General features: G+C 46.4%; 3 protein-coding genes and 1 pseudogene across 3 annotated transcripts in view; 2 read left to right on the forward strand and 2 right to left on the reverse strand.

The window, feature by feature from the left end:
* Window positions 1–9,332, reverse strand: part of LOC147965152 (uncharacterized) — an 82,436-nt gene extending 73,104 nt beyond the window's left edge. The window contains exon 1 of the mRNA XM_087530320.1: window positions 8,805–9,332. Within this exon, the coding sequence (XP_087386446.1) occupies window positions 8,805–9,332 (528 nt within the window). The remainder of the gene's footprint in view (window positions 1–8,804) is intronic.
* Window positions 9,333–14,509: 5,177 nt separating this feature from the next.
* On the forward strand, window positions 14,510–20,044 carry LOC125513452 (ras-related protein Rab-2-B). The gene is made up of 6 exons (XM_048678570.2): window positions 14,510–14,747; window positions 14,903–15,042; window positions 15,795–15,877; window positions 15,963–16,167; window positions 16,255–16,323; window positions 19,642–20,044. Exons 1-6 carry the CDS (start codon window positions 14,702–14,704, stop codon window positions 19,729–19,731), a joined length of 633 nt encoding a protein of 210 aa, XP_048534527.1. The 5' UTR covers window positions 14,510–14,701; the 3' UTR covers window positions 19,732–20,044.
* LOC147965153 (uncharacterized) lies at window positions 18,155–18,904 on the forward strand (annotated as a pseudogene).
* A 223-nt stretch (window positions 20,045–20,267) lies between the features above and the next one.
* LOC125513453 (small nuclear ribonucleoprotein SmD1a) lies at window positions 20,268–23,295 on the reverse strand. The gene is made up of 4 exons (XM_048678571.2): window positions 23,140–23,295; window positions 22,944–23,020; window positions 20,604–20,795; window positions 20,268–20,512 (listed from the first exon to the last, which is right to left on the reverse strand). The coding sequence occupies exons 1-4, from the start codon at window positions 23,151–23,153 to the stop codon at window positions 20,451–20,453; spliced, it is 345 nt and encodes a 114-aa protein (XP_048534528.1). The 5' UTR covers window positions 23,154–23,295; the 3' UTR covers window positions 20,268–20,450.
* Window positions 23,296–25,027: the final 1,732 nt, after the last annotated feature.

Here is a 25,027-nt window from a genome sequence, read left to right on the forward strand (position 1 = left end):
ATAGAAAAGTGCATAGTTATGAGAATATCTAGGCATGATCATAAACATAGGCATCACGTCCATGTCAAGTAGACCGAAACGATTCTGCATCTACTACTATTACTCCACACATCGACCACTATCCAGCATGCATCTAGAGTATTAAGTTCATAAGAACATAGTAACGCATTAGGCAAGATGACATGATGTAGAGGGATAAACTCAAGCAATATGATATAAACCCCATCTTTTTATCCTCGATGGAAACAATACAATACGTGTCGGTTCCCTTTGTGTCACTGGGATCGAGCGCCGCAAGATTGAACCCAAAGCTAAGCACTTCTCCCATTGCAAGAAAGATCAATCTAGTAGGCCAAACCAAACTGATAATTTGAAGAGACTTGCAAAGATATCAAATCATGCATATAAGAATTCAGAGAAGAATCAAATATTGTTCATAGATAAACTTGATCATAAACCCACAATTAATCGGATCTCGACAAACACACCGCAAAAAGAATTACATTGAATAGATCTCCAAGAACATCGAGGAGAACTTTGTATTGAGATCCAAAGAGAGAGAAGAAGCCATCTAGCTAATAACTATGGACCCAAAGGTCTGTGGTAAACTAGTCACACATCATCGGAGAGGCTATGGTGTTGATGTAGAAGCCCTCCGTGATCGAATCCCCCTCCGGCAGATCGCTGGAAAAGGTCCCCAGATGGGATCTCACGGGTACAGAAGGTTGCGACAGTGGAAAAGTGGTTTCGTGGCTCTCCTAGATGTTTTTAGGGTATAAGAGTATATATAGGCGAAGGAAGTAGGTCGGTGGAGCTACGAGGGGCCCATGAGGGTGGGGGCGTGCCTGCCCCCTTGGGCACGTCGCCCTACCTTGTGGCCGCCTCGTTGCTTCCTTGACCTCCACTCCAAGTCTCTTGGATTGCGTTTGTTCCAAAAAAAGATCCTCGCGAAGGTTTCATTCCATTTGGATTCCGTTTGATATTCCTTTTCTGTGAAACACTGAAATAGGAAAAAAAACAGCAATTTGCACTGGGCCTTCGGTTAATAGGTTAGTCCCAAAAATAATACAAAAGTGCATAATAAAGCCCATTAAACATCGAAAACAGATAATATAATAGCATGGAACAATCAAAAATTATAGATACGTTGGAGACGTATCACATACCAAGCAACAATCCCCTGAAACAATTTCGGAAATGAAGCTTCAAGCAAAGAGATCGAAATCCACGGGTTTGAGAGCAAGAACACGGGAGAGAGAGCAATGGGGAAGTTTTTCTGGAGATAGGTGATGATTTGGTGTAAAGAGATAAGTGAGAGGGGCCACGTGGGGACCACAATCCACCAGGGCACGCTTGGGGGTCCTGGCGCACCCAGGTGGGTTGTGCCCACCTGGTGCACCTCCCTCTGATGTTATTTGCACCAAAAATTCTTAAATATTCGGAAGAAAAAATCGTATTAAATTTTCAAGGCATTCCGAGAACTTCTATTTTTGGGTCATTTTTTATTGCACGGAAAATTCAGAAAACAGACAAAACATGGCATTTTATTTTATTTAATTAATAAAAACAGAAAACAAAAGGTAGGGACAAAAGGTAGTGCTTACTAAATTCATCAACTTCATACCTCTTAAAAATGATCCATTAATAAGGTTGATCAAGTCTTATTAACAACCACTTTCGATTAGCATGAAACCGAAGAACTTTCGTAAATCACTAAGTTACCTCAACGGGGATATGAATGTCCCCAACAATAAGCAATTCATATTTCTTTTTGGTAGTAGGTAGAGGTATTTGAAAACTTCCAATAGTGATTGTCGGAGATTTTTTCAATAACATTAATACCATTCACTTGGAATTGTTTCTTCGGAAAGTGCACCATATGCTAATTACCATTGATATGAAATGTGACCTTGCTTTTATTGCAATCAATAACAGCCCCTGCAGTATTCAAGAAGGGTCTACCAAGGATAACTGACATGTTGTCGTCCTCGAGCATCTCAAGTATAACAAAGTCAGTCAAAATAGTAACATTAGCAACAACAACAGGCACATCCTCACAGATACCGATAGGTTTGGCAGTTGATTTGTCAGCCATTTGCAAAGATATTTCAGTAGGAGTGAGTTTATTCAAATCAAGTCTTTTATATAAAGATAAATGCATAACACTAACACCAGCTCCTAAATCACATAAAGCAGTTCTCACATAATTCTTTTTGATAGAGCAAGGTATAGTTGGTATTCCCAGATCTCCAAGTTTTTTAGGTACTCCATCCTTAAAAGTATAATTAGCATGCATGGTGGAGATTTCAGCTCTGGTATTTTTCTCTTATTAGTGATGATGTCTTTCATATACTTTGCATAAGGAGGCATTTTCAAGATATCAGTCAAGCGGGTACGCAAAAAGAATGGCCTCGGCATTTCAGCAAAGCGTTCAAATTCTTCATCATCTTTCTTTTTAGTTGACTTAGGTGGAAAGGGAATAGGTTTTTGAACCCACGGTTCTCTTTCTTTACCATGTTTTCTAGCAATGAAGTCTCTTTTATCATATCTTTTATTCTTAGGTTGTGGGTTATCAAGATCAACTAGTGGTTCTATCTCAACATCATTGTCTGGTTCTTTACTAGTTGGTTGACTATCTATAGGAACCTCATCATTAACTTTTCATTATCAGAAGGTGAGTGTTCACAACCATGTTGAGTTCCAACACCTCTAACATCATTTAAGATTCTAAATAACAAGTCACTCAAGCGAGCAATCATATCAGAATTATATTTCAATTGTGAAAGAACATGTGGTGCCCCCATGTTTGGTTTTGGTAATTGATGACAATCTCGATGGAGTAATGGTTGCCTTGAGTTATATTTGAAGGTTTTGTCCATAGGCTTTTCTTGGAGTACATGTGTTGGTTTCAAGGAGAGTTTTTGTCGACCAAGGTGTTATTCAAGGAATTATCCAAAGATTGGTCATGTGAGAGTTGAGCTTATTGCAAGCATGTCTTGAAGAAGAAGATTGTGTGATCATTCATGTCTACCTTCAAGACATCATCCAAATGAAGAGAATTGGAAAGGTTCAAGGTTGATCAAGACTAAGTCAAGAGTGAATCAAGTTGATCAACTCACAAAGCGCAGAAGATGTACCGAGAGGGATCAAGTGATCCCATGGTATATTAAGCATTGTCAATTACGCTTTGTGTACTAACCCATGGTCTTCATGAGAGTTCTGTGTGGGGTTAGGTTGCCGTGTGCAAGTTCAAGTGATGCATCACGAAGAGATCAAGTGCTTGAAGCTTGCCATCCATTATGGTGACAATGGACTTGTGAAGATGTGCGGAAGAGTTGCTCACCCATAGTGGAGTATGGGGGAGCAATCTACTAGTCTTCACCAAGCCAACGCAATCAAGAAAGGTGGTCCAACTTGAGGAAGTCAAGATCGTCATCATCTAGCTCAAGTGGACTATGTGCAAGACAAAGGTTTGCCCTTGATAGGTTTTCTATTTTGCCGGTCTCGTAGTGGTAGTTGGGAGACCGGGTTATAGGATCAATTGTCGTACTTTCAAGGGGGGCTCTTGATGAGTAGCTTGATCGTATCGTTTGTAGAGAGCTCAAACCATTGCATCCTTGCATCATCTTTTTTGGTTCTTGTTTGGTTCTTCTCTTTGTGAGTTTTGGAGCTTATGGTCATCTTGGTGACAAGCTCGAGTTCATCGAAAACGGAGTTCACTCGTGTCTTCTATGATGTTTTCAATGTTGGAGGTTTTGCTGGTTCTTCTTGGTTGGAGGTTTCACTCCTCTTTGCCGGTTCTTCTCGCTGTTTTGATGCTACTCGTCATCTTGTTTCCAACAAGCTTGAGTTTGCTCAATTTGGAGCTCTTATGAAGAAGTTATGGCAGTTCTGGTTTTCTCCCTGCGGTAGTACCGCGGTCAGCAGCGGTAGTACCGCTTGTAGCGTCAAGCAGTAGTACCGCTCTACTACCGCCTCGATTTTGGGTCCTGCACTTTTCGTGTCGGGTTTAGCAGTAGTTGCACGGAAGTAAGGCACGGTAGTTGCTCCTATAAGCGGTAGTACCGCTCCGGTCGGGCGGTAGTACCGCTACTGCATTACTGCCGCCGTACTCTGCTCTGCCCTGCCTCTTTTGGTCCCGTGTTCTGCTCCTCCGGCGGTAGTACCGCTGGGGTGAGCGGTAGTACCGCTTATATGCGGTACTACCGCCCCAAGGTTCATGTTTTGTTGCTCCTTTTCCATGCTTCTTCCGCCCGAGCGGTAGTACCGCTCGTGTGCGGGCTGAGCACATAACGGTTGGATTTTTCCCCTCCTATAAAAGGGGGTCTTCTTCCCCAATGAACCTTATCCTTTGAGCTCGTGTTCTTCCCCCATTGTTGACCTTCTTCGAGCTTGCTAACTCTCAATCCCTCCATGGATTCTTGCTAGTTTTTGAGGGAAAAGAGAGAGGAGATCTAGATCCACATTTCCACCAAACACTTTCTCCTCTATGTGAGGGGAACCCCTTGGATCTAGATCTTGGAGTTCTCGGTGTTCTCCTTCTTGTTCTTCCTCTCATTTTCCTCCCTAGCATTAGTTGCTTCGGTGGGATTTGAGAGAGAAGGACTTGGGCACTCCGTGTGCCCTTGCCATTGCATTTGGTGCATCGGTTTGAGTTCTCCAAGGTGATACATGGAAGTTACAAGTTGAGAAGCTTACTACTCTTGGGTGCTTGGTATCCTTGAGCTTGTTCCTCTTGGGTGCTTGGGCGCCCTAGACGGTTGTTGGTGTTCGGAGCTCAATCATTGTGGTGTAAAGCTTCAGGCAAGCGTCGGGGTCTCCAATTAGGTTGTGGAGATCGCCCCAAGCAATTTGACGGGTACCGATGACCGCCCCCAAGGGTTGCCAAAGTGTACGGGTTCGGTGACCACCGTCAAGGGTTGCCATTTGTACGGGTTCGGTGACCGCCCTCAAGGGTCCCTTAGTGGAATCACGACATCTTGCATTATGCGAGGGCGTGAGGAGATTACGGTGGCCCTAGTGGCTTCTTGGGGAGCATTGTGCCTCCACACCGCTCCAAACGGAGATTAGCATCCGCAAGGGTGTGAACTTCGGGATACATCGTCGTCTCCGTGTGCCTCAGTTATCTCTTACCCGAGCCCTTTTACTTATGCACTTTACTTTGTGATAGTCATATTGTTTCTTGTCATATATCTTGCTATCACATAGTTGCTTATCTTGCTTAACTTAAGTTATTGGTGCACATAGGTGAGCCTAGTTGTTTTAGGTTTTGTGCTTGTCAAACTAACTGCTAGGTTTATTCCGCATTTGTTCAAGCCTCAACCGTAATTATTTTAAAGTGCCTATTCACCCCCCTCTAGGTGGCATCCACGATCTTTCAAATTGTTTCATAACATTTGCATTGAAGTGATCTTCTTTTCTAATGTAGTTTTCAAACTCATAAAGGCATTGGCTAGGGTGCATATTGTGAGGATTGTCATTATCATTGAACTTCATAAGAGAATTTACCTCTACCACCTTAGGAGGTGGTGGTGTATTAAGCCCATGTATTTCTTCAATAGGAGGTAAATTTTTAACATCCTCGGCTTTAATACCTTTTTCCTTCATAGATTTCTTTGCCTCTTGCATATCTTCAGGACTGGGATATAATATACCTATCTTCTTCGAAGTGGGTTTAGCCAGTGGTTCAGGAAGAGTCCAATCATCATAATTTTTCAATATGTTATTCAATAATTCTTCAGCTTGCCCAACAGTTCATTCCCTGAGAACACAACCAGCACAACTATCTAGGAAATCCCTAGAAGCATCGGTTAGTCCATTATAGAAGATATCAAGTATTTCATTTTTCTTAAGAGAATGATCAGGCAAAGCATTAAGTAACTGGCAAAGCCTCCCCCAAGCTTTTGGGAGACTCTCTTCTTTAATTTGCACAAAGTTAAATATTTCATGTAAAGCAGCTTGTTTCTTATGAGCAAGGAAATATTTTTCAGAGAAGTAATAAATCATATCCCGGGGACTACGCACACAACCAGGAGCAAGAGTATTGTACCAAGCTTTAGCATCACCCTTTAATGAGAACGGAAATAATTTGAGAATAAAGTAATAACGAGTCTTCTCATCATGAGTAAAAAGGGTGGCTATGTCATTCAACTTAGTAAGATGTGCCACAACAGTTTCAGTTTCATAACCATGGAAAGGAGCATATTCAACCAAAGTAATTAACTCTAGGTCGATAGAGAATTCATAATCCTTGTCATAAATAAAGATAGGTGAAGTAGCAAACTTAGGATCATATTGCATTCTAGCATTCAGAGATTTTTCTTTATACTTGCATAGTAGTTTCTCTAGATCATCTCTATCTTTACAAGCAAGAATGTCTCTAGTTGTCTCTTCATTCATAACATAGCCTTCTGGTACCCTAGGAAATTCATATCTAGGAAGGCTAGTTCTAGTAGGTGTTTCAGGAGTTTCAGTTTCAAGTTCATCATCAGATTCAACAACATGATGTTGTATTACTCTAGCAATTTGTTCATCAAGAAAGTCACCAAGTGGCACATCATTATCATCAAGCAAGGTACTATCATCATCATAAGTATCATTCATAGAAGAAGTAGCATCATCAATAACTTGTGACATATCAGGATTAATAGCATGTGGGGTGTTGCAAGTTTACTTATAACAGAATGTGAATCTAAAGCAGAACTGGATGGCAGTTCCTTACCTCCCCTCGTCTTAGAGGGATAAATTTTAGTCTTAGCATCCTTCAGATTCTTCATAGTAATAAATTGATAATAATCCCAAGTGACTCAACAAATATAGCTATGCTCCCCAGCAACAGTGCCAGAAAAAGGTCTTGATAACTCACAAGTATAGGGGATCGCAATAGTTTTCGAGGGTAGAGTATTCAACCCAAATTTATAGATTCGACACAAGGGGAGCCAAAGAATATTTGAAGGTATTAGCAGCTGAGTTGTCAATTCAACCACACCTGGAGATTAATTATCTACAAAAACGCGATCAGTAGCAAAGTAATATGATAGTTTTGATAATAGTAGTAGCATCAATGGTACGGTAACAGTGTTATTAATAATTTTGTAGCAAGTGCAACAGTAATGATAGTAGTAGTAACTTAGCAAGAACAATATAGGATAAATTCATAGGCATTGGATCAGTGACTTGTTGGATGATATTCATCATGAGACAGTTATAACCTAGGGCGATACGACACTAGCTCCAGTCCATCAATATAATGTAGGCATGTATTCCGTAAATAGTCATACGTGCTTATGGAAAGAACTTGCATGACATCTTTTTTCCTACCCTCCCATGGTAGCGGGGTCCAAATGGAAACTAAGGGATATTAAGGTCTCCTTTTAATAGAGAACCGGAACAAAGCATTAACATATAGTGAATACATGAACTCCTCAAACTACGGTCATCACCGGGAGTGGTCCCGACTATTGTCACTCTAGGGTTGCCGGATCATAACACGTAGTAGGTGACTATAACTTGCAAGATCAGATCTAGAACATGGATATAATGGTGATAACATAAACGGTTCAGATCTGAAATCATGGCACCCGGGCCCAGTGACAAGCATTAAGCATGGCAAAGTCATATCAACATCAATCTTAGAACATAGTGGATGCTAGGGATCAAAGTCATGGCAAAGTTATTCGCTGTTGTTGCCTTATCTTTTGCTTGCGTGTCATGCATTCCATATCATGTCATCATGTGCATTGCATCATCATGTTTTCAAAACCTGCATTCGTCCGGGTTCCCCCAGTTCCTTTTGTTGTCTGTTCTGAGCCCAGCCACACTTGCACGCGCCCACGGCATGTCCGAAATATTATTTCATAAGTGGCCAGAAAATGTTCTCGGAATGGGATGAAAGTTGGCGTGCGGTCTTATTTTAGTGTAGGAAGACCGCCTGTCAAATTTCATCGCGTTCGGAGTTCGTTTGATAGCCCAACCGTTAAACTATAGCGGCAGTATAGCCGGCCAATCGTCGGACGTTTTCGGTCTCCGAAAACAGTCACCGGGCCTTTCGCTCTTCTCTTTTCTTAGTCTGAGGCCTTCTTCACAGTCCACTACCACCGCCAGGCCCAACCTAATCTCTCTCGTCAGCTCGCGGTCCTCCTCGCGCGCGCCCGGAAGTTGTCCCGAACCCAACCCAGGGAGTCGTCACCGTTGGGTCCGGAACATCCCCAAACATCTACAAAATATCATCGTTTTATTTATTGGACTCCCTAGCCTATTTTTCTCCGACCGTCCGATTTCGATCGGAGGCACGAAATAGCCCCTAACCAAAATCCAGTGCTATATATATATAGACCAATCCCCTAGGCAGCAACCCTAAAATCTAGCCCGTTGTCCCATCGCGCCACCGCCAGTCATCCACTCCTCTCCTTCCTCGGGATCCATCCCGATCCACCCAATCCCTCCATCGATCCAACCAACCAACCACCCCGACGCTCTCTCTGTGCCCGAGCTCCTCCCGATCCCCCATGGATGCCTTCCCCTGCCCAAGCTCTTCAACTGCGAGCCTCCCGCTCGCTCGCGCCTGCAGCCGCCCGAGCCCCTGTCTAGGAGCTCCTCGGGCATCCGTGCCCTACCGTCCGGCCACCGGTTCGAGCTGCCGGCGATCAGGCCGTCCCACTCTCCTTCCCCCCCCCCCCCTCTCTTTTATCCATCTCCCTGCCCTTTCTCTTATCTCTCTCTCTCTGTTCACGAGCACAGGAGAAGTGGGGCGTCGCGCCACCGTCCTCGGTCGTTGCCGTTCGCCGTTGTTCTTCACCGGATACTGCATCCCCGGCCACGGGTCTGGTCCTCCTCCGCCCTCCCGTGAAGCCCTGATGCGCCAAGTTCCTCCTCCGGTCGGTCCTGCTGCGGCAAGTCCCGCCGGCCTCCCTGTTGCCGCGCCTGCGTCGCCCTGTTGCCGCAAGTGCAGACGCCGGTGAATCCCGCAGGTCGCCGCCTTGCCAAGTCCCGCGTCGCGCCGTTCTGCTCCGCTCCCGGCGGCCTCCACCTCGCCTGCCCGTTGAAGCTCCATCCGCCGCTGTCGCCCTGTTGCCGCAAGTGCAGACGCCGGTGAATCCCGCAGGTCGCCGCCTTGCCAAGTCCCGCGTCGCGCCCTTCTGCTCCGCTCCCGGCGGCCTCCACCTCGCCTTGCCAAGTCCCGCCGGCCTCCCTGTTGCCACGCCTGCGTCGCCCTGTTGCCGCAAGTGCAGACGCCGGTGAATCCCGCAGGTCGCCGCCTTGCCAAGTCCCGCGTCGCGCCGTTCTGCTCCGCTCCCGGCGGCCTCCACCTCGCCTGCCCGTTGAAGCTCCATCCGCCGCTGCTGCCCCCGTTTCGCCAAGCGCCGCGCCCCTGCTTCGTCTCGCTGCTCTCAGCGCCCGGCCTTCCCAAGTGAGGACAGCGCCAAGTCCCGCTCGCCCGCGCCCGTGTTGACCGCTCCCCTCGTCCTCTGCCTCCACATGGACCGAGTGGCCTCCCCTGCTCGCGTGGGCTGCGGCCTCTCCAAGGCCTCAAGGCCCGAGGTGTTGAGCGCCTCATTCCTCTTCTGTGCAGCCCAGTTTATAGATGCGGCCCGTAAATGTTTTTTTCCAATCTCTGTGAATTCAACATTATCCAGAAAACTGTAGTTTTTCAGAAAAACCCCTCAGCTTCATGCATTAAATAACTAAATAACCATGCATCGGTTTAAAATGATCTAATTATGAAAAATGCTTAGAATTTTGTGTAGATTAATAATTTGCAACTTTCATGAATGTTTGACTTGTTTAAAATGTTGTTTGGTTAAATTTGCTCCTATGCCATGTTAAAATGCTTTATTTCATAACTAAATAACCGTTGCTCCAAACTTAACAAACTTTATATGTAAATGGGGTAGAAAAATTCCTAGTTTAACATGGTGGCCTTACTTTGCATGTTTAACAACTCTAAAACATGGTTTAGGGCAGAATAGTACCAAACCTTAAAATATGCACATGAGGAGTTTCCGGAATTGTTGTTTGTTATTTCCGGCCTCATTTAAACTTGACTAGATAGTTAGTTTACTTATGCTTCACCCCTTGCCATGGTTGACAACATTTAATTTTGTTGGGTACCTAAACAAGAGAGAACTAAATAAGTCATGTGGTGTTCCGTCAATATGCAACTCGTTGCATATTGAGCTCCACTTAATTTGTAGGATTGCTTGTGCACTTTGCCATGCCATGCCCTCTTTAAACCGGACATGCATCATACTTGTTTGTGCATCATGCCATGTCTATGTGGTGGTTGTTTACTATGTTGTTTTCTTCTTTCCGGTGTTGCTTCTTCGGGTTAGTTCTGATAACGTCGCGTTTGTGAGGATTCGTTCAACTACGTCCGCTTGTCTTCTTCATGGACTCGTTCTTCTTCCTTGCGGGATCTCAGGCAAGATGACCATACCCTCGAAATCACTTCTATCTTTGCTTGCTAGTTGCTCGCTCTTTTGCTATGCCTATGCCGCGATACCTACCACTTGCTTATCATGCCTCCTATATTGTTGAACCAAGCCTCTAACCCACCTTGTCCTAGCAAACCGTTGTTTGGCTATGTTACCGCTTTGCTCAGCCCCTCTTATAGCGTTGTTAGTTGCAGGTGAAGATTGAAGTTGGTTCCTTGTTGGAACATGGAGATGTTGTTCCTTGTTGGAACATGTTTACTTGTTGGGATATCACAATATCTCTTATCTAGTTAATGCATCTATATACTTGGTAAAGGGTGAAAGGCTCGGCCTTATGCCTGGTGTTTTGTTCCACTCTTGCCGCCCTAGTTTCCGTCATATCGGTGTTATGTTCCCGGATTTTGCGTTCCTTACGCGGTTGGGTTATAATGGGAACCCCTTGACAATTCGCCTTGAATAAAACTCCTCCAGCAATGCCCAACATTGGTTTTACCATTCGCCACCTAGCCTTTTCTTTCCCTTGGATTATGCAGACTCAAGGGTCATCTTTATTTAACCCCCCGGGCCAATGCTCCTCTGAGTGTTGGTCCGACCGAGTAGACTGCGGGGCCACCTCGGGGCAACTTGAGGGTTGGTTTTACTCGTAGGATGTCTCATCTGAGTGTGCCCTGAGAACGAGATATGTGCAGCTCCTATCGGGATTTGTCGGCACATTCGGGCGGTGTTGCTGGACTTGTTTTACCATTGTCGAGGATGTCTTGTAGAACCGGGATGCCAAGTCTGATCGGAATGTCTCGGGAGAAGGAATATCCTTCGTCGACCGTGAGAGCTTGTGATGGGCTAAGTTGGGACTCCCCTGCAGGGATTTGAACTTCCGAAAGCCGTGCCCGTGGTTATGGGCAGATAGGAATTTGTTAATGTCCGGTTGTAGATAACATGAAACTTAACTTAATTAAAATGAATCAACTGCGTGTGTAACCGTGATGGTCTCTTCTCGACGGAGTCCAGGAAGTGAACACGGTGTTGGAGTAATGCTTGACGTAGGTTGTTATAGGATCACTTCTTGATCATAGTTCTTCGTTCGTGCTTTGCCTTCTCTTCTCGCTCTCTTTTGCGAACAGGTTAGCCACCATATATGCTAGTCGCTTGCTGCAGCTCCACATATTACCTTGCCTTTCCTATAAGCTTAAATAGTCTTGATTGCGAGGGTGCGAGATTGCTGAGTCCCCGTGACTCACAGATTACTTCCAAACCAGATGCAGGGACCGATGATACCACTCCAGATGATGCGCTTGAGCTCAAGTGGGAGTTCGACGAAGACTCTCGCCGTTACTATGTGTCTTTCCCTGATGATCAGTAGTGGTGCCCAGTTGGGGTGATCGGGGACCGTGTCGCATGTTGGGGTTGATCTTTTATTTTGGTACCGTAGTCGGACCATGAGTGCATTGGATGATTGTAATGTTATTCATGTATTTGTGTGACGTGGCGAGTGTAAGCCAACTATGTATCCTTTTCCCCTATTATCTTTTTACATGGGTTGTTGTGAAGATTACCTTACTTGCGACATTGCTTTCAATGCGGTTATGCCTCTAAGTCGTGCTTCGACACGTAGGAGATATAGCCGCATCGAGGGCGTTACAGGGGCCCACAGTGATCTTTTCCACCGCCTCTCTGCTCTATAAATACTCAGATATTCCGTAAACCCTAGGGGAGTCGACAAAACACAATTTGAGATGCCGCAAGTTCCAGAACCACAAGATTCAATCTAGAGCCCTATTCCGGCACCTTGCCGGACTGCGGAAACAATAACGAAAGGGTTCATCACCCTCATTGGTGCTCCCCCGATGATGTGTGATTAGTTTACCACAGGTCTACTGGTCCGTAGGCAGTAGCTAGATGGCTTTTTTATCTTCAATACAATGTTCTTCTTGATGTTCTTGGAGATCTATTTCATGTAATGTCTTTTTGCGGTGTGTTTGTTGGGATATGATGAATTGTGAGTTTATGATCAGTTCTATCTATGAATATTATTTGAGTCTTCTCTGAACACTTTTATGTATGATCTTTATAGCCTTGTATTTCTTCTCCGAAACTTTGTTTGGTTTGGCCAATTAGATTGATTTTTCTTGCAATGGGAAGAGGTGCTTTGTGATGGGTTCGATCTTGCGGTGCTTATTCTCAGTGACAGAAGGAGACATGACACGCATGTATCGTTGCCATTAAGGATAAAAAGATGGGGTCTATTCCTACATGAATAGATCTTGTCTACATCATGTCATCGTTATTATTGCATTACTCCATTTTTCCATGAACTTAATACACTAGATGCAATGCTGGATAGCAGTCGTTGTGTGGAGTAATAGTAGCAGATGCAGGCAAGAGTCGGTCTACTAATTTTGGACGTGATGCCTATATACATGATCATTGCCTTAGATATCGTCATGATTATTTGCTCTTTTATCAATCGCCGAACAGTAATTTGTTTACCCACCGTATGCTATTTTCTCGAGAGAAGCTAGTAGTGAAATCTACAGCCCCTGGGTCTATTTCCTATCATATTATTTTCAGATATATTATTCTAAAAACCCAAAAATACCTAGCTGCACTTTTTATTTATTATTTTATTTTGTGTTTTGTCAGATCTATTTATCAAATCTCATACGATTTTATCTATCTCAAAACCGAGGAGGGATTGACGACCCCTCTTACGCGTTGGGTTGCAAGTATTTGTTATTTGTGTGCAAGTGAGTTTTACATAGTGTTGTTTGGTTCTCCTACTAGATTGATAACCTTGGTTTTATAACTGAGGGAAATACATACTGTTGTTGTGCTACATCATCCTCTCCTTTTCTGGGAAATACCAAGGCAGATACAAGCAATCGAGATGCAAGATAGAGAGGGCAATGATGGCCTCACGCCATGCGCAGGCAGACTTTATGTTAGCCCGGGCGGTTGCCGAGGCGTCGTGGGAGAAGTGGGGCGCCCCACGTCTCGTCGGGCGCCACGCGTCAAGCTTGGACAGCAGGCGGTTGGGGCCCTCGCCATTTCGCTCCACCTAGCGGGCGGAGTCATGCGCACCGCTGGCACAGGGGCTACTGTCGTGCCCGTGAGACTGGGGGTACCCAGACCCGTCTGCCTGCGACCCAGTGTGCGGCGCCCGCCAGGAAGCCCAAGGCTGGCCCTCCACCAGGGCTTCACGAGCAAGACCCTCGCGAGGCGCACGTCAGCGAGCGCCACCAGGAGCCCCGTGAGGCCCTCCAGCAAGGCGGCCTCCCAAGGCCCCTCGCGGAGGCGTGCAAGTCAAGAGCAGTTTGGTAGAGTCCCTTCACGTGGGTGATGTGCATGGCGACGAGCGAAGCTAGAGGTGCGCCAGTAGGCGCGGATGGGAAAGCTTTCCTCTTTTGTGCTAAGGGAGCAAGGCCATCCACCAGTTCCCAAGGCGATCCCCAAAGGCTGCCAATTTAGTGCATGAAGACCAAGACGATGGGATTATCAGTAAATGGAGACCTTCATGGTCCAAATCAGCAAAAGAAACACATGAAAGGAGGGAAAGTCTAATGTACTCCCAAGCTTAGGGTACTCTCGATGTTCCAAATTCAAAAAAAAACATTCTTAAATGTTTCAAATAAATCCGACAAAAATTATGAATGTTCATAAGCAATGTGACTACAACCCCTAAAAATTTCAGCTCCAAACTTGAAACGCACATTGAAAAACAAAAATGTGAAATCTAGCATGAATAGTGTTAAAAAAACAAAAGCAACATGAATACTATTTACATCTGGATTTCAACTTTTTGTTTCTAAATGTGTATTTCGGGTTTGGACCTGAAATTTTTAAGGGTTGTAGTCATATTCCTTATGAACATTCATAATTTTTTTTCTGAATTTTTGAAATATTTAAAAATTATTTTTTGAATTTGGAGCACCGGGAGTACACCAAGCTTTGGAGCATCTGATACTTTCCCCCTGGAAGCAGATCCAGCCGGATTCCTTGGCCGCGAAGGGCCGAGACGAGCATGAACGTGGATTCCTTGGCCGCGAAGGGCCGAGACGAGCATGAACGTGGCACGCGCATCCAGCCAGCTAGGCGCACCGTGGGCTGCCTCTCGAGTTTTTGGTCGGCCAACATCAAAATAGCTGTCGCGTGCGTCGGTTGCACAAGCGCCCGCAATTCCCCTCCCCCTCCCTTCTCTTAAACCAATCAGACGCTAGAATCCTTGGCAATTCGCCGCTCCTCCGATCCGTTCGCCGCCGCCGGGATCGACCATGTCGTACGCCTACCTCTTCAAGTACATCATCATCGGCGACACAGGTTCGCAAAATCTCTCCCCTGCCCCTCCCGAATCTCTCCCTATGGCCCCTGGGTAGGAATAGGATCGGATCCGCGAGGCCGCTGAGCTGCTTTCTTGGCCCATGCGCGCCGCTTGCTTTTCTTTTAGCGCGTCGTGATTGCTTTTCTTTTTGCAGGCGTGGGCAAGTCATGCCTGCTGCTGCAGTTCACCGACAAGAGGTTTCAGCCCGTGCACGACCTCACCATCGGCGTCGAGTTCGGCGCCCGCATGATCACCATCGACAACAAGCCCATCAAGCTCCAGATTTGGGACACGGTTCGTGCTCCACGCCGTGCCCTTTCTGTTACAACTAGCAACTCTTGATTCAGATGCAATTTAATTTTGGCCAGTATAGTTATTTTCCCTCCTACTGCTTGCAGTATTGCCCCCCGGGAGTAAATGAAGCATACATTCCTTGTTTTATTGTCTTGTCATATGCTAGTTTACAGTATATTACTATTAGTTATCTTGGTTAGATATGGATCACTCTCTCTGGTCAGAAAAGGATGCCCCATTTGGGCATTGCTGCTTTGGCACGGATTCTAGAAACCAACTTCCATCTCTCTATTGGTCACCAATTTCCGTTGTAATATGTAATATATTTGCAAAGCCTAATAAAAGATTATAGTAATCCAGTGTTTCCCAGATAAACCTACTAGTATGCATTTCTTGAGACGGTCTAAATAGTACGTATTCACCAAGGTGTTTTTTTTAATTAAAGTTCTAATGGTTTGACTGCATTTCCCCCCAATATGGGGTTTGTTACCGAAGGGGTCCTTTTGTGGCCACTTAACTTAAGAGCTTCGCACTCATGTTTATACTTGTTCTTTTAGCTTGTTCATCATACCATGTTATGATTTGCTTTTCATTAGTTACATAACAAGTTTTGCTGTTGATGACTGCTTAACTAAATTGGCATGTGATTTTGCTTGGGATTGCATGTTTCTGTAGTCCAGGATCCACCGTGGTTGTTGAGTTCGACTTCACAGAGCCCTCCATCTCATACCTATCATTTCTTCACATTACAGGCTGGCCAAGAATCATTCAGATCTATAACAAGATCATACTACAGAGGTGCTGCTGGTGCTCTTTTGGTTTATGATATCACCAGGTACAGTAGGTTTGGGAATACAACACTTTTTGTGTTCAAATTTCTGCATGCTAATGGTCCTTCCACCTGACTGACCATACTTCAGGAGGGAAACTTTTAACCATCTTGCGAGCTGGCTAGAAGATGCAAGACAGCATGCAAATGCCAATATGACAGTGATGTTAATCGGAAACAAATGTGATCTGTCTCATAGACGGGCTGTCAGCTACGAGGAGGGTGAACAGTTCGCCAAGGAGCATGGTCTAGTCTTTATGGAAGCATCTGCAAAAACAGCACAAAATGTTGAGGAGGTGATGGTTTATTCGTAGTGTGCTTTGTGGGATTACACTTTTTAGTTTGTGTCCAAAAAGAAAACTCACATCCTTTTTGTGGTGCAGGCATTCATTAAGACGGCTGGAACAATATACAAGAAAATCCAAGATGGTGTTTTTGATGTATCTAATGAGGTGAGTGTTAAATTGCTTGGATTTTCTGTTTATCAAATAACCAAGTTAAATATATTGGTCTGGTCTCCTTCTGGTGCCATACATAACTTGTACTCCCTCTGTTCCTAAATGTAAGTCTTTTTAGAGATTATAATATGGACTACATATGGAGCAAAATGAGTGAATCTACACTCTAAAATACGTCTGTATACATCCGTATGTAGTCCACATTGGAATCTCTAAAAAGACTTATATTTAGGAACGGAGGGAGTATAACAGTTTTTTACTGGAGATCTTGTCATAAGAAAATGCAACAAAATGGCTTTGGGGATATGTTGCTTGTTCCATGTGAGACCCAAGAGATCTTAAAAATGTGCAACTGTAGATCCATATAGATCTTGGTAATATGTCTAGAGGGTATCTGTTATGGCCGGTTTAGCTAGGCCCACCGGGCAATCTTAGACCACAAGTTATCTTAGGTTAATTCTTATGCAAGTTATCTTAGGTTAATTCTTATGCAAGTTATCTAGGTTATAAATATAGGCTGTAAGACTCTTTTTGGAATCGAGCAATAAGAAGATTATTATCTCTATTGCCCGGCTCCCAGAGGAGCCGGAACCCTAGCCGCCGCCATCTCCCTCCTCTTCTGCGACGGCGCCCAACCGCCGGCGCGGCCGCTCATCGCCTCGCCCAGCTCCCTCCTTCCCTTGCTGCTTACGCCTCAGGCCTGGTAGGGTACAAGTTCCTACCAATTTGGTAATCAGAGACCAAGTTCCGATCATGTCGCTGCCACCACCACTGCCGGTGCTTTCCAGCGGCTCCACCGCGCCGATGCTGCCGGCGCCGTCCCTCACCGCGCCGACGACGTCCGCCGCCGGATCAACCACGCTGGCGGGCCCCGTCTCCACCGCGACCCCGACCGCGCCGTCCTCCACAATTCCTCTTGCGCCACCGCCGTCCGCCGTCTTCACACCGAAGCAGGTCACGGCCACCCTGCGGGACCTCGTCACCGCCGTCTAGAGCCTCTACCTGCAACAGCAGCAGTACGCGGCCGGGCCCTACATGCCCCTGCCGACGGCGCCCCCTGCCGCCTACGGCCACACGCCGTGGCCGCCCCAGGGCGTCTCTCCGTACGGCGCGCCCTCTGGCCCTTGGTGCCGACGCCGTCCTTGGGCCCCTGGCCGCTACAGCAGATGCCGCAGGCGGCGGCCACCGGACCGCTGCAGCCGTTCTCCGCGCCGACCTGCATCGGGCAGCCCCTGTTGCCGTTTCCAGCGGGACACCCCGGCGGGACTACGCCGGCCGCGGCCCCTCTGTGGTACTTGCAGCCACCCCCTCCCGCGGCCACCGACGCCCCCGCCCACCCCCCGCCACCGACGCTCCAACCACCGGCACCGCCCCTGCGTAGCTCGGGGGCACCCTCACCGACCGGCCTCCCGATTCATCAGGTCCGGCTCCCGCCCTCCCCGTCGCCACTTCCAGCGTGGGCGGCTGGGTCTTCGCCATCGCCGGTCTACACCACGGCTCCGGAGCAGCCGACCCCGTTTCCGCAGTTCGGCGGGCCATCCAGCTCCGCGGGTCCCTACCCGGAGTACTCCGACCAAGCGCCACCCGCCTCGCTGCTCCGCACCTCTGAGCCAGCTCGACACGGCGCTCCGACCCAGACACCGCCACGGTTCGCCAAGATCGATTTCGCCACCTATGACGGCACGGAGGACCCCCTCAACTGGCTCAACCAGTGCGACTAGTTCTTTCGCGGGCAGCGCACCCTCGCATCGGAGCGTACCTGGCTCGCCTCGTATCACCTCCGCGGCGCGGCACAGACCTGGTATTACGCCCTCGAGCAGGACGAGGGCGCCATGCCCCCTTGGGAGCGCTTCCGCGAGCTCTGCCTCCTTCGCTTTGGGCCTCCGGTTCGCGGGAGCCGCCTGGCGGAGCTCGGCCGCCTTCCCTTCACCTCTACGGTGCAGGACTACGCCGACCGTTTCCAGGCCCTGGCATGCCATGCGTCGAGTGTGACGGCGCAGCAGCGGGCCGACCTCTTTGTCGGTGGACTTCCGGATCACATCCACGTGGACGTGGAGCTTCGGGGACCCCAGGATCTCCAGTCGGCCATGTACCATGCCCCCGCGCTTTCGAGCGCCGGGCGGTGGCCATCCAGCAGGAATCACCGTCCCGGACCGCTGGGTCGCTACCCGGGCCGGATTCCGCACAGGGTCGGCCTGCACAGGCTTCTGCGGCACCCCTCGCCGTGACCGCGGCACGCCCGTTCTGCCGGCTCACCTCAGCCGAGCTACTCGAGCGTCGCCGCCAAGGGTTGTGCTTCAACTGCGACGAGCCCTACACGCCCGGCCATGCCTGCCCGCGACTCTTCTACCTGGAGGTTGCAGACTACATTCCGGAGGACGCCATCGCCACCGACCTGGCCGCCCCAGCTGTCGAGAAGGTGTTTGACGCTGGTTGATCGCCTCGAGGAGTTCCGCAAGCGCTTCCCCACCTTACAGCTCGAGGACGAGCTGTTTGTGCAGGCGGGGAGAAGTGTTATGGCCGGTTTAGCTAGGCCCACCGGGCAATCTTAGCCCACAAGTTATCTTAGGTTAATTCTTATGCAAGTTATCTTAGGTTAATTCTTATGCAAGTTATCTAGGTTATAAATATAGGCTGTAAGACTCTTTTTGGAATCAAGCAATAAGAAGATTATTATCTCTATTGCCCGGCTCCCAGAGGAGCCGGAACCCTAGCCGCCTTTAACCCTAGCCGCCGCCGCCATCTCCCGGCGCCGTCGCGGCCGCTCATCGCCTCGCCCAGCTCCCTCCTTCCCTTACTGCTTACGCCCCAGGCCTGGTAGGGTACAAGTTCCTACCAGTATCTTATCAGGTTGTAAGCATTTAAGTTTTGGTAGGAGGACAGGTGTACTTGGGCAGGTCAACAAACTTTTCTGTGTTAGGTAGTAATTGGAAGTGCGATCATGTGCTTCTCTTAGCATTTGATCATCTAAGCATCAGGGGATGAGTGTGGATAGATGATTAGATGAGTCTCCAGTTATATATTCTCTCTTTTCTTGTTTCCTGTATTTTTTGATTTGTGCCATTTATTCATTTGTCATTGGCAGCTCCTTTTGTTCCATTCGATACCCCATAAATGCAGCTTTTCGTCCTTGGCGAATAGATGAAACCAAAGTTTGATTTACATTCATTCTTCTTCTAAGAACGTCTCTTCTACTTGATTCTGAAACAGTAGTTGTTTTCATTTCCTGTAGCGCTGATTGGCTACGCTAGCACTGTTCCTCCCCCAAACTAATGTTCTCAATGTATAATGTTTTTTCCTTATTCGCCGTAGTCCTACGGAATCAAAGTTGGCTATGCTGTCCCCAATGCATCCGGAGGTGGTGCTGGCTCGTCCTCTCAATCAGGTGGCTGCTGCAGTTAAGCAAGTTTACGACCAAGTCCTATCATGTGAGACTGAAAACAGCTGCCCAGGTTGTTGTCCTTCCTTCCGCCATTGACGGTGTAATCGGTGAGCAAATGTTCATCAATGGTGCTTGTCTACACTGCGCAATCTTTCTGTAAAGCAAACATCTATAGTTTCTGTCCATTTGTGTCTGTAACTAAATGGTGTGGATATTCATTTGTTCGATGTAATAATGCTTTGTAGACTACAGACATGGCTGTGCAGCAATTGCCCTTATCCATGTCACAATATTTGCCCTGATACTTCCATTGCGCAGTATTTGTCCATGCTATTTGTGCTTGTTGTTGATGATGCATTTAATATTTGTCCAATAGCAATAGTCACAACCATTGTTAAACTTTGTCGGATATTACATGCTTGGGGCATACCAAATTGTTGTTAAAAATAGAGAAAATGAACAAAATTGACAAGCACCCAGATAAATTTCCTAGAAATGGGAATCATGACACAGTAATCGCAAAATAAAGATAGTACACTTTTGAACACCCGTAATATAAAGCTAGCACACTTTAGAACATCAGTCAAACACCAACAACATAATTCCACATCAAGAACAGCTGGTACAGCCAATACCAACGTCTTCTTGGCTCTAATAAGAATATTGCTCCGTACAAGTAGGAAACCAGATTACACTGCACACAAGCATGCAGTGCAAAATTTCCAAGGTATAACATAGCTCAGCGCCCCCTGCCACGACCGCGCCCACGACCACGACTGCGCCCACGACCCATAGGTTTCCCTGCATCCAGATGAAGGAAGGGGTGTTCAGAGAACGGCGCCAGTGATAGTACATAAACTAAATAAAACACAGAAAGACACTAATACCATACCTGCAGTAGGCTTCTTAGGCTTCACCCTTGGTGTTTCCTCAACCAGCAACGTCTCCAGGTTTAAGCTGTCAGGAAGGATGTAATATCGAATGTTGTTTCCCCTCACACTAAGGTGGTCAAGGGTGACAGGATTCTTCCCTTTCAGTGTGAGCTTGACAGTCTTCAGATGAGTATTCATGCTGATGTCGACGCCTACAAAATAGGCATGAACTCAGGACACTGGCATACACTACTAATGAATACACTTCAGGATGATTACAGGCCATAATACAAAATGATGAGAAAGAAAATTATATCAAAGGACTGACAGACAGATTAATTGTAACTAAATATGGATATGAATGCAAGACTAGCAATTCTGAAACCAGAATCCACTACTTTTACTAAAACAACACAGCTCATGCCATTTTCAAACTCCGTTCCAGCAAAACTCCTATATGTTCACATTAGATACTCAATAACTTGAAAAAAGTTGAAAATACAAAATAATATTTCCTACAACCTTAACATGTGGGTTACATCCAGTACAAATTTCAAGTGATTGTGTTGTGTAGATATCACAGGTAGGAAACATCAGAAAGTACTAATGAAGTGAGATCCGATGATGGGATATGTAAAGTATTTGAGGACATTCCTAAAATCAATAACCGGCATGGCTGTCTCAGCTGCAGATGTTACTATTCAAAAAGGAAGATCAACTTTACTTATCTGAAGTCGTTAGAACTTCATAACATAGTAAACTGTTCATTGCTAAGCCGAATAGACGATTAAGAAGACCTGCAATCCCTCCGGAGCAAGTATAATAGGATGACATAAGAGGTGCCATATCATATTTATGATGAGTTGGAGGAGAGAGAAGAGAAACGGGCTATAAATCAGTAGCTAGCTCAGCACAGGCTGCAAGAAGCACTGTCAGAGAAGGAGAAGGGACAGGTAGTGATAAAGTAGAAAATGCCTATAGTTAACTATTATATGGGTTAGCTTTTACTTTGGCTATAGATGACATGACTACTATACAGAGCAGCAGTTGGCTATACTATTAACCATGCTCTCAAACGATGCCAGCTCATGAAGGAAACATTGTATTCTTAGCATTTTTACTGCACAGAATTACATTTGCAGAATACATTTCAATTAACTAGCTTAACATCTTAACAAATACAATTAAATCTATAAAATGAATTAACATGCTCTCAGTCACCAGATTTATCAAGCCTGTCTATTAGACAGGCGTATAGAGGGACAGTCTCAACCAAGAGCATGTAACTTTAAATGGACGTGGAAAACAAGACTAAACAATCAACCATGAAAAGATTTGCAGAACCAAGCATGTCGCAACATGAAGGTAAGTACAGCTAGCATATGCTGAGTTTATTTAACATGCTATATTACCTTGTATCAAGTTACAGACAGAGTAATTTCTATAGAACGAATGTCAAAATACACACTATTAAAGCTTACTTAGCAAGGCATAGAAAACTGTCCACCTGAAGTTTTCCTACAAAACCTAATATATTCCACCAGGGATTCAAAACATGAAAAAGGTAATTCATTAAGAAAATACTCCCTCCATTCACAAATATAAGATGTTAAAACCTTTTTTTAAATCAGATGTATATAGACACGTTTTAGTGTGTTCATTCACTCATTTCAGTCAATATGTAGTCCATATTGAAATATCCAAAACATCTTATATTTGTGAAAGGAGGGAGTACATTTTAGGTTTCATTTGATACTTTCTTTGCCATTTCCATTTCAACATCCGGTAACCTAATCATCTGGTCATCAACATCTTCTCGTCGCTCAACAGTTATCCAATCTATGTTTGGTTTACCACGACATAAGCAACATTACCTACTGAAATCAGGATACTGCAAGAAATTAATCAAACAATTCCCATCAGAATTTGTTACTTCTACTACTAGTAACCTGAGTAAGTAAACTACAAATAGTTGCAACATTAAGAGATACAGATAAAAGCTTAACCAAAAACAAAAATACAGACAGCTGCAGGATTCGACTAAAAGGAAGGCTCAAGTGCACACTAGCTCGACATGGCAGCAAGCAGATGACAGCGCTGAAGACCAACAAACAGCCCTGCTATGTCCATGGATTCCAATGACAGGGACAGAGGCTTTGCACAGAAAATCAAGTGGCTTCTTAAAAGTCATAGCAAACAGGCGACACCGCGCTGGCGCCGTCGCCAAATGCATCGAACCAAACAAGTGAACAACCCACCACATCAGCAAAGAAGCCCCCCCCCCCCCCCCCCCCCCCCACACACACACACACACACACACACAATCTAGTTCTCTCAGTAAAGATCGGTGCGCATCATACCAATGATGGTGCCGTGGACGGTGGTGCCATTCTTGAGCTCGATGGTCACCGTCTCGTTGTTCAGCTTCATCAAGAATCTGCAGGCCACCCAAATCCGCACCAATTTGGGCGAAAATTTGCACCGGAAGAATCAGTAAATTCCAGGGAAATCGAAACTGAATCCTAGAAAAAAGGTCGAACAAGGAGCACCGGTTACCTGACGAGCTTCATCGTAGAGGCGCTTGGTGGCGGAGGTAAAGCTAGGGTTTTTGCAGGGAGCTGCCACGAGCTGCTTCTTTTCTCAGCGGGGAAGGAGACATAAACCCCCGATCTGGGCGAGAGACTTCGACCTGGGCTTAACTGGGCCGTAGTTATCTGATTCACTGCGGTCTGCGAGAACTCTAAGGGCCAGCCTCCCCAGCTTCTCCTAAAATCACCACTTTATATGTTTTTACAATCCTAGCTAATTAGACCTTAATTAGATAGGATTGTAAAAAAATTATAAAGTGACGATTCTGGAAGAAGCTGGGGAGGGGGGTGATTCTGAGAGAATCGCCGAAAAGAACTGGCCTTAGCTAATTAGACCTTAACTAGATAGGATTGTAAAAAAAATTATGAAGTGACGATTCTGAAAGAAGCTGGGGAGGGGGGTGATTCTGGGAGAATCGCCGAAAAGAACTGGCCCTAAGGCCTATTACGGGCGACCACTTGCGGCCTGGCCCATTTAGCTGCGGTCGATCGCTTTAGGTTCGAGGCTCGACCGGTTTACTTTTTTTTCATTTTACTAGCAAAAAGGCCCGTGCATTACAACAAGAGAAAAAAATCCTCTCATATCTCTAGTTAGGTCAGTTGGACAAACTGTGCGTGGCCGGTTCGCGGGTTATGAGATCGAACCCTCCCATCAGTAATTTTATTTTTTGCCAGCTCTCCGGACATGTGCCTCAGTGCTCCGCAAGGTGGGCTTTCTCCGTTGAGTCAAAAAGGGTGGCAAGTTACGAAACCAAATAGCGTACGTGAAATTAATTGAAGTGGGACCAAACGAAGCAGGACGAAACTAAAAATATCACCTCTTTTTATTTTCATTTTATTTACTTTTTTCTTTGATTTCATGGTTTTCTTTGTTTTATTTTTATTTTTCACTCTGGTTTTCTTTGTTTTCTCATTGGTTATTTTTTGGCGCCTACAAGGCGTCATCCGGATGCACAAAAGAAAACAACATCCACCTCTGATATGGGCATCCCTAGCCGCCGATAAAAGTCAACCCAACATGGTCTTCCATCCCTCTGTTCTTCCCATCGCATAACACAACCACGACCATAGCAACTAGCAACTCTGGCAGCCTGCACAGCGGCACCGGCAGCATCGGCTTGCGGCAACGCCACCTGTCGTAGCAACTCCGGCGGCCTCGCAGCACATCGGCGGCATCGTAGTAGCACTGGCTCGCAGCAAAGTCGCCCGCCAAAGGATCTTCAACGGCCTCGGAGCATCGGCTCGCAGCATAGCTGCGGCGGCACAGTGCACGCTCGCTACTTGTCTACGATCGTTGCAACACTGGCTCGAAGAACAACAACGTCGTCGCAGCGTCGCCGGAGCAGCCCGAATACGGTCGCAGCATCCGTCGCAGCAATTGAGCCGCTGCCGCCGAGATGCTGTCGTAGTCGAGATATCGTTGCAACATTCATTGCAGCACGGCAACACCCAGCACGGCAGCGCCGTTGCACCGCGGCGACGGTGTCGCAGCATCGCCAGAGCAATCGAGATCCCGTCGCAGCATCGGGTCGCCGTCGTAGCTCCCAGTGTCGCTCACGGCAGCCGAACCGCTCGCCTCGTAGCACCCTCACATCCCTTGAAAAGAGAGCTCGTGGAGCCCATCCATGGTGGGTGAGATCCTCATGTGATGGAAGAGAAAAAGAGATGGGGAGAAGATGGTTCGAACAGGAAGAGTGAGGACGTGTGGCTGAAAAATGATCACGTGAAGGGATAAGGGAGAGAAAGGATAAAGCAGTGGTGGTCCTGATACGTCTCCGTCGTATCTATAATTTTTGATTGTTCCATGCCAATATTCTAGAACTTTCATATACTTTTGGTAACTTTTTATACTATTT

This window comes from Triticum urartu, chromosome 6A, assembly GCF_056163025.1.
Source record: "Triticum urartu cultivar PI428250 chromosome 6A, HENAU_Tu73, whole genome shotgun sequence".
In the NCBI taxonomy this organism is placed as follows: domain Eukaryota; kingdom Viridiplantae; phylum Streptophyta; class Magnoliopsida; order Poales; family Poaceae; genus Triticum; species Triticum urartu.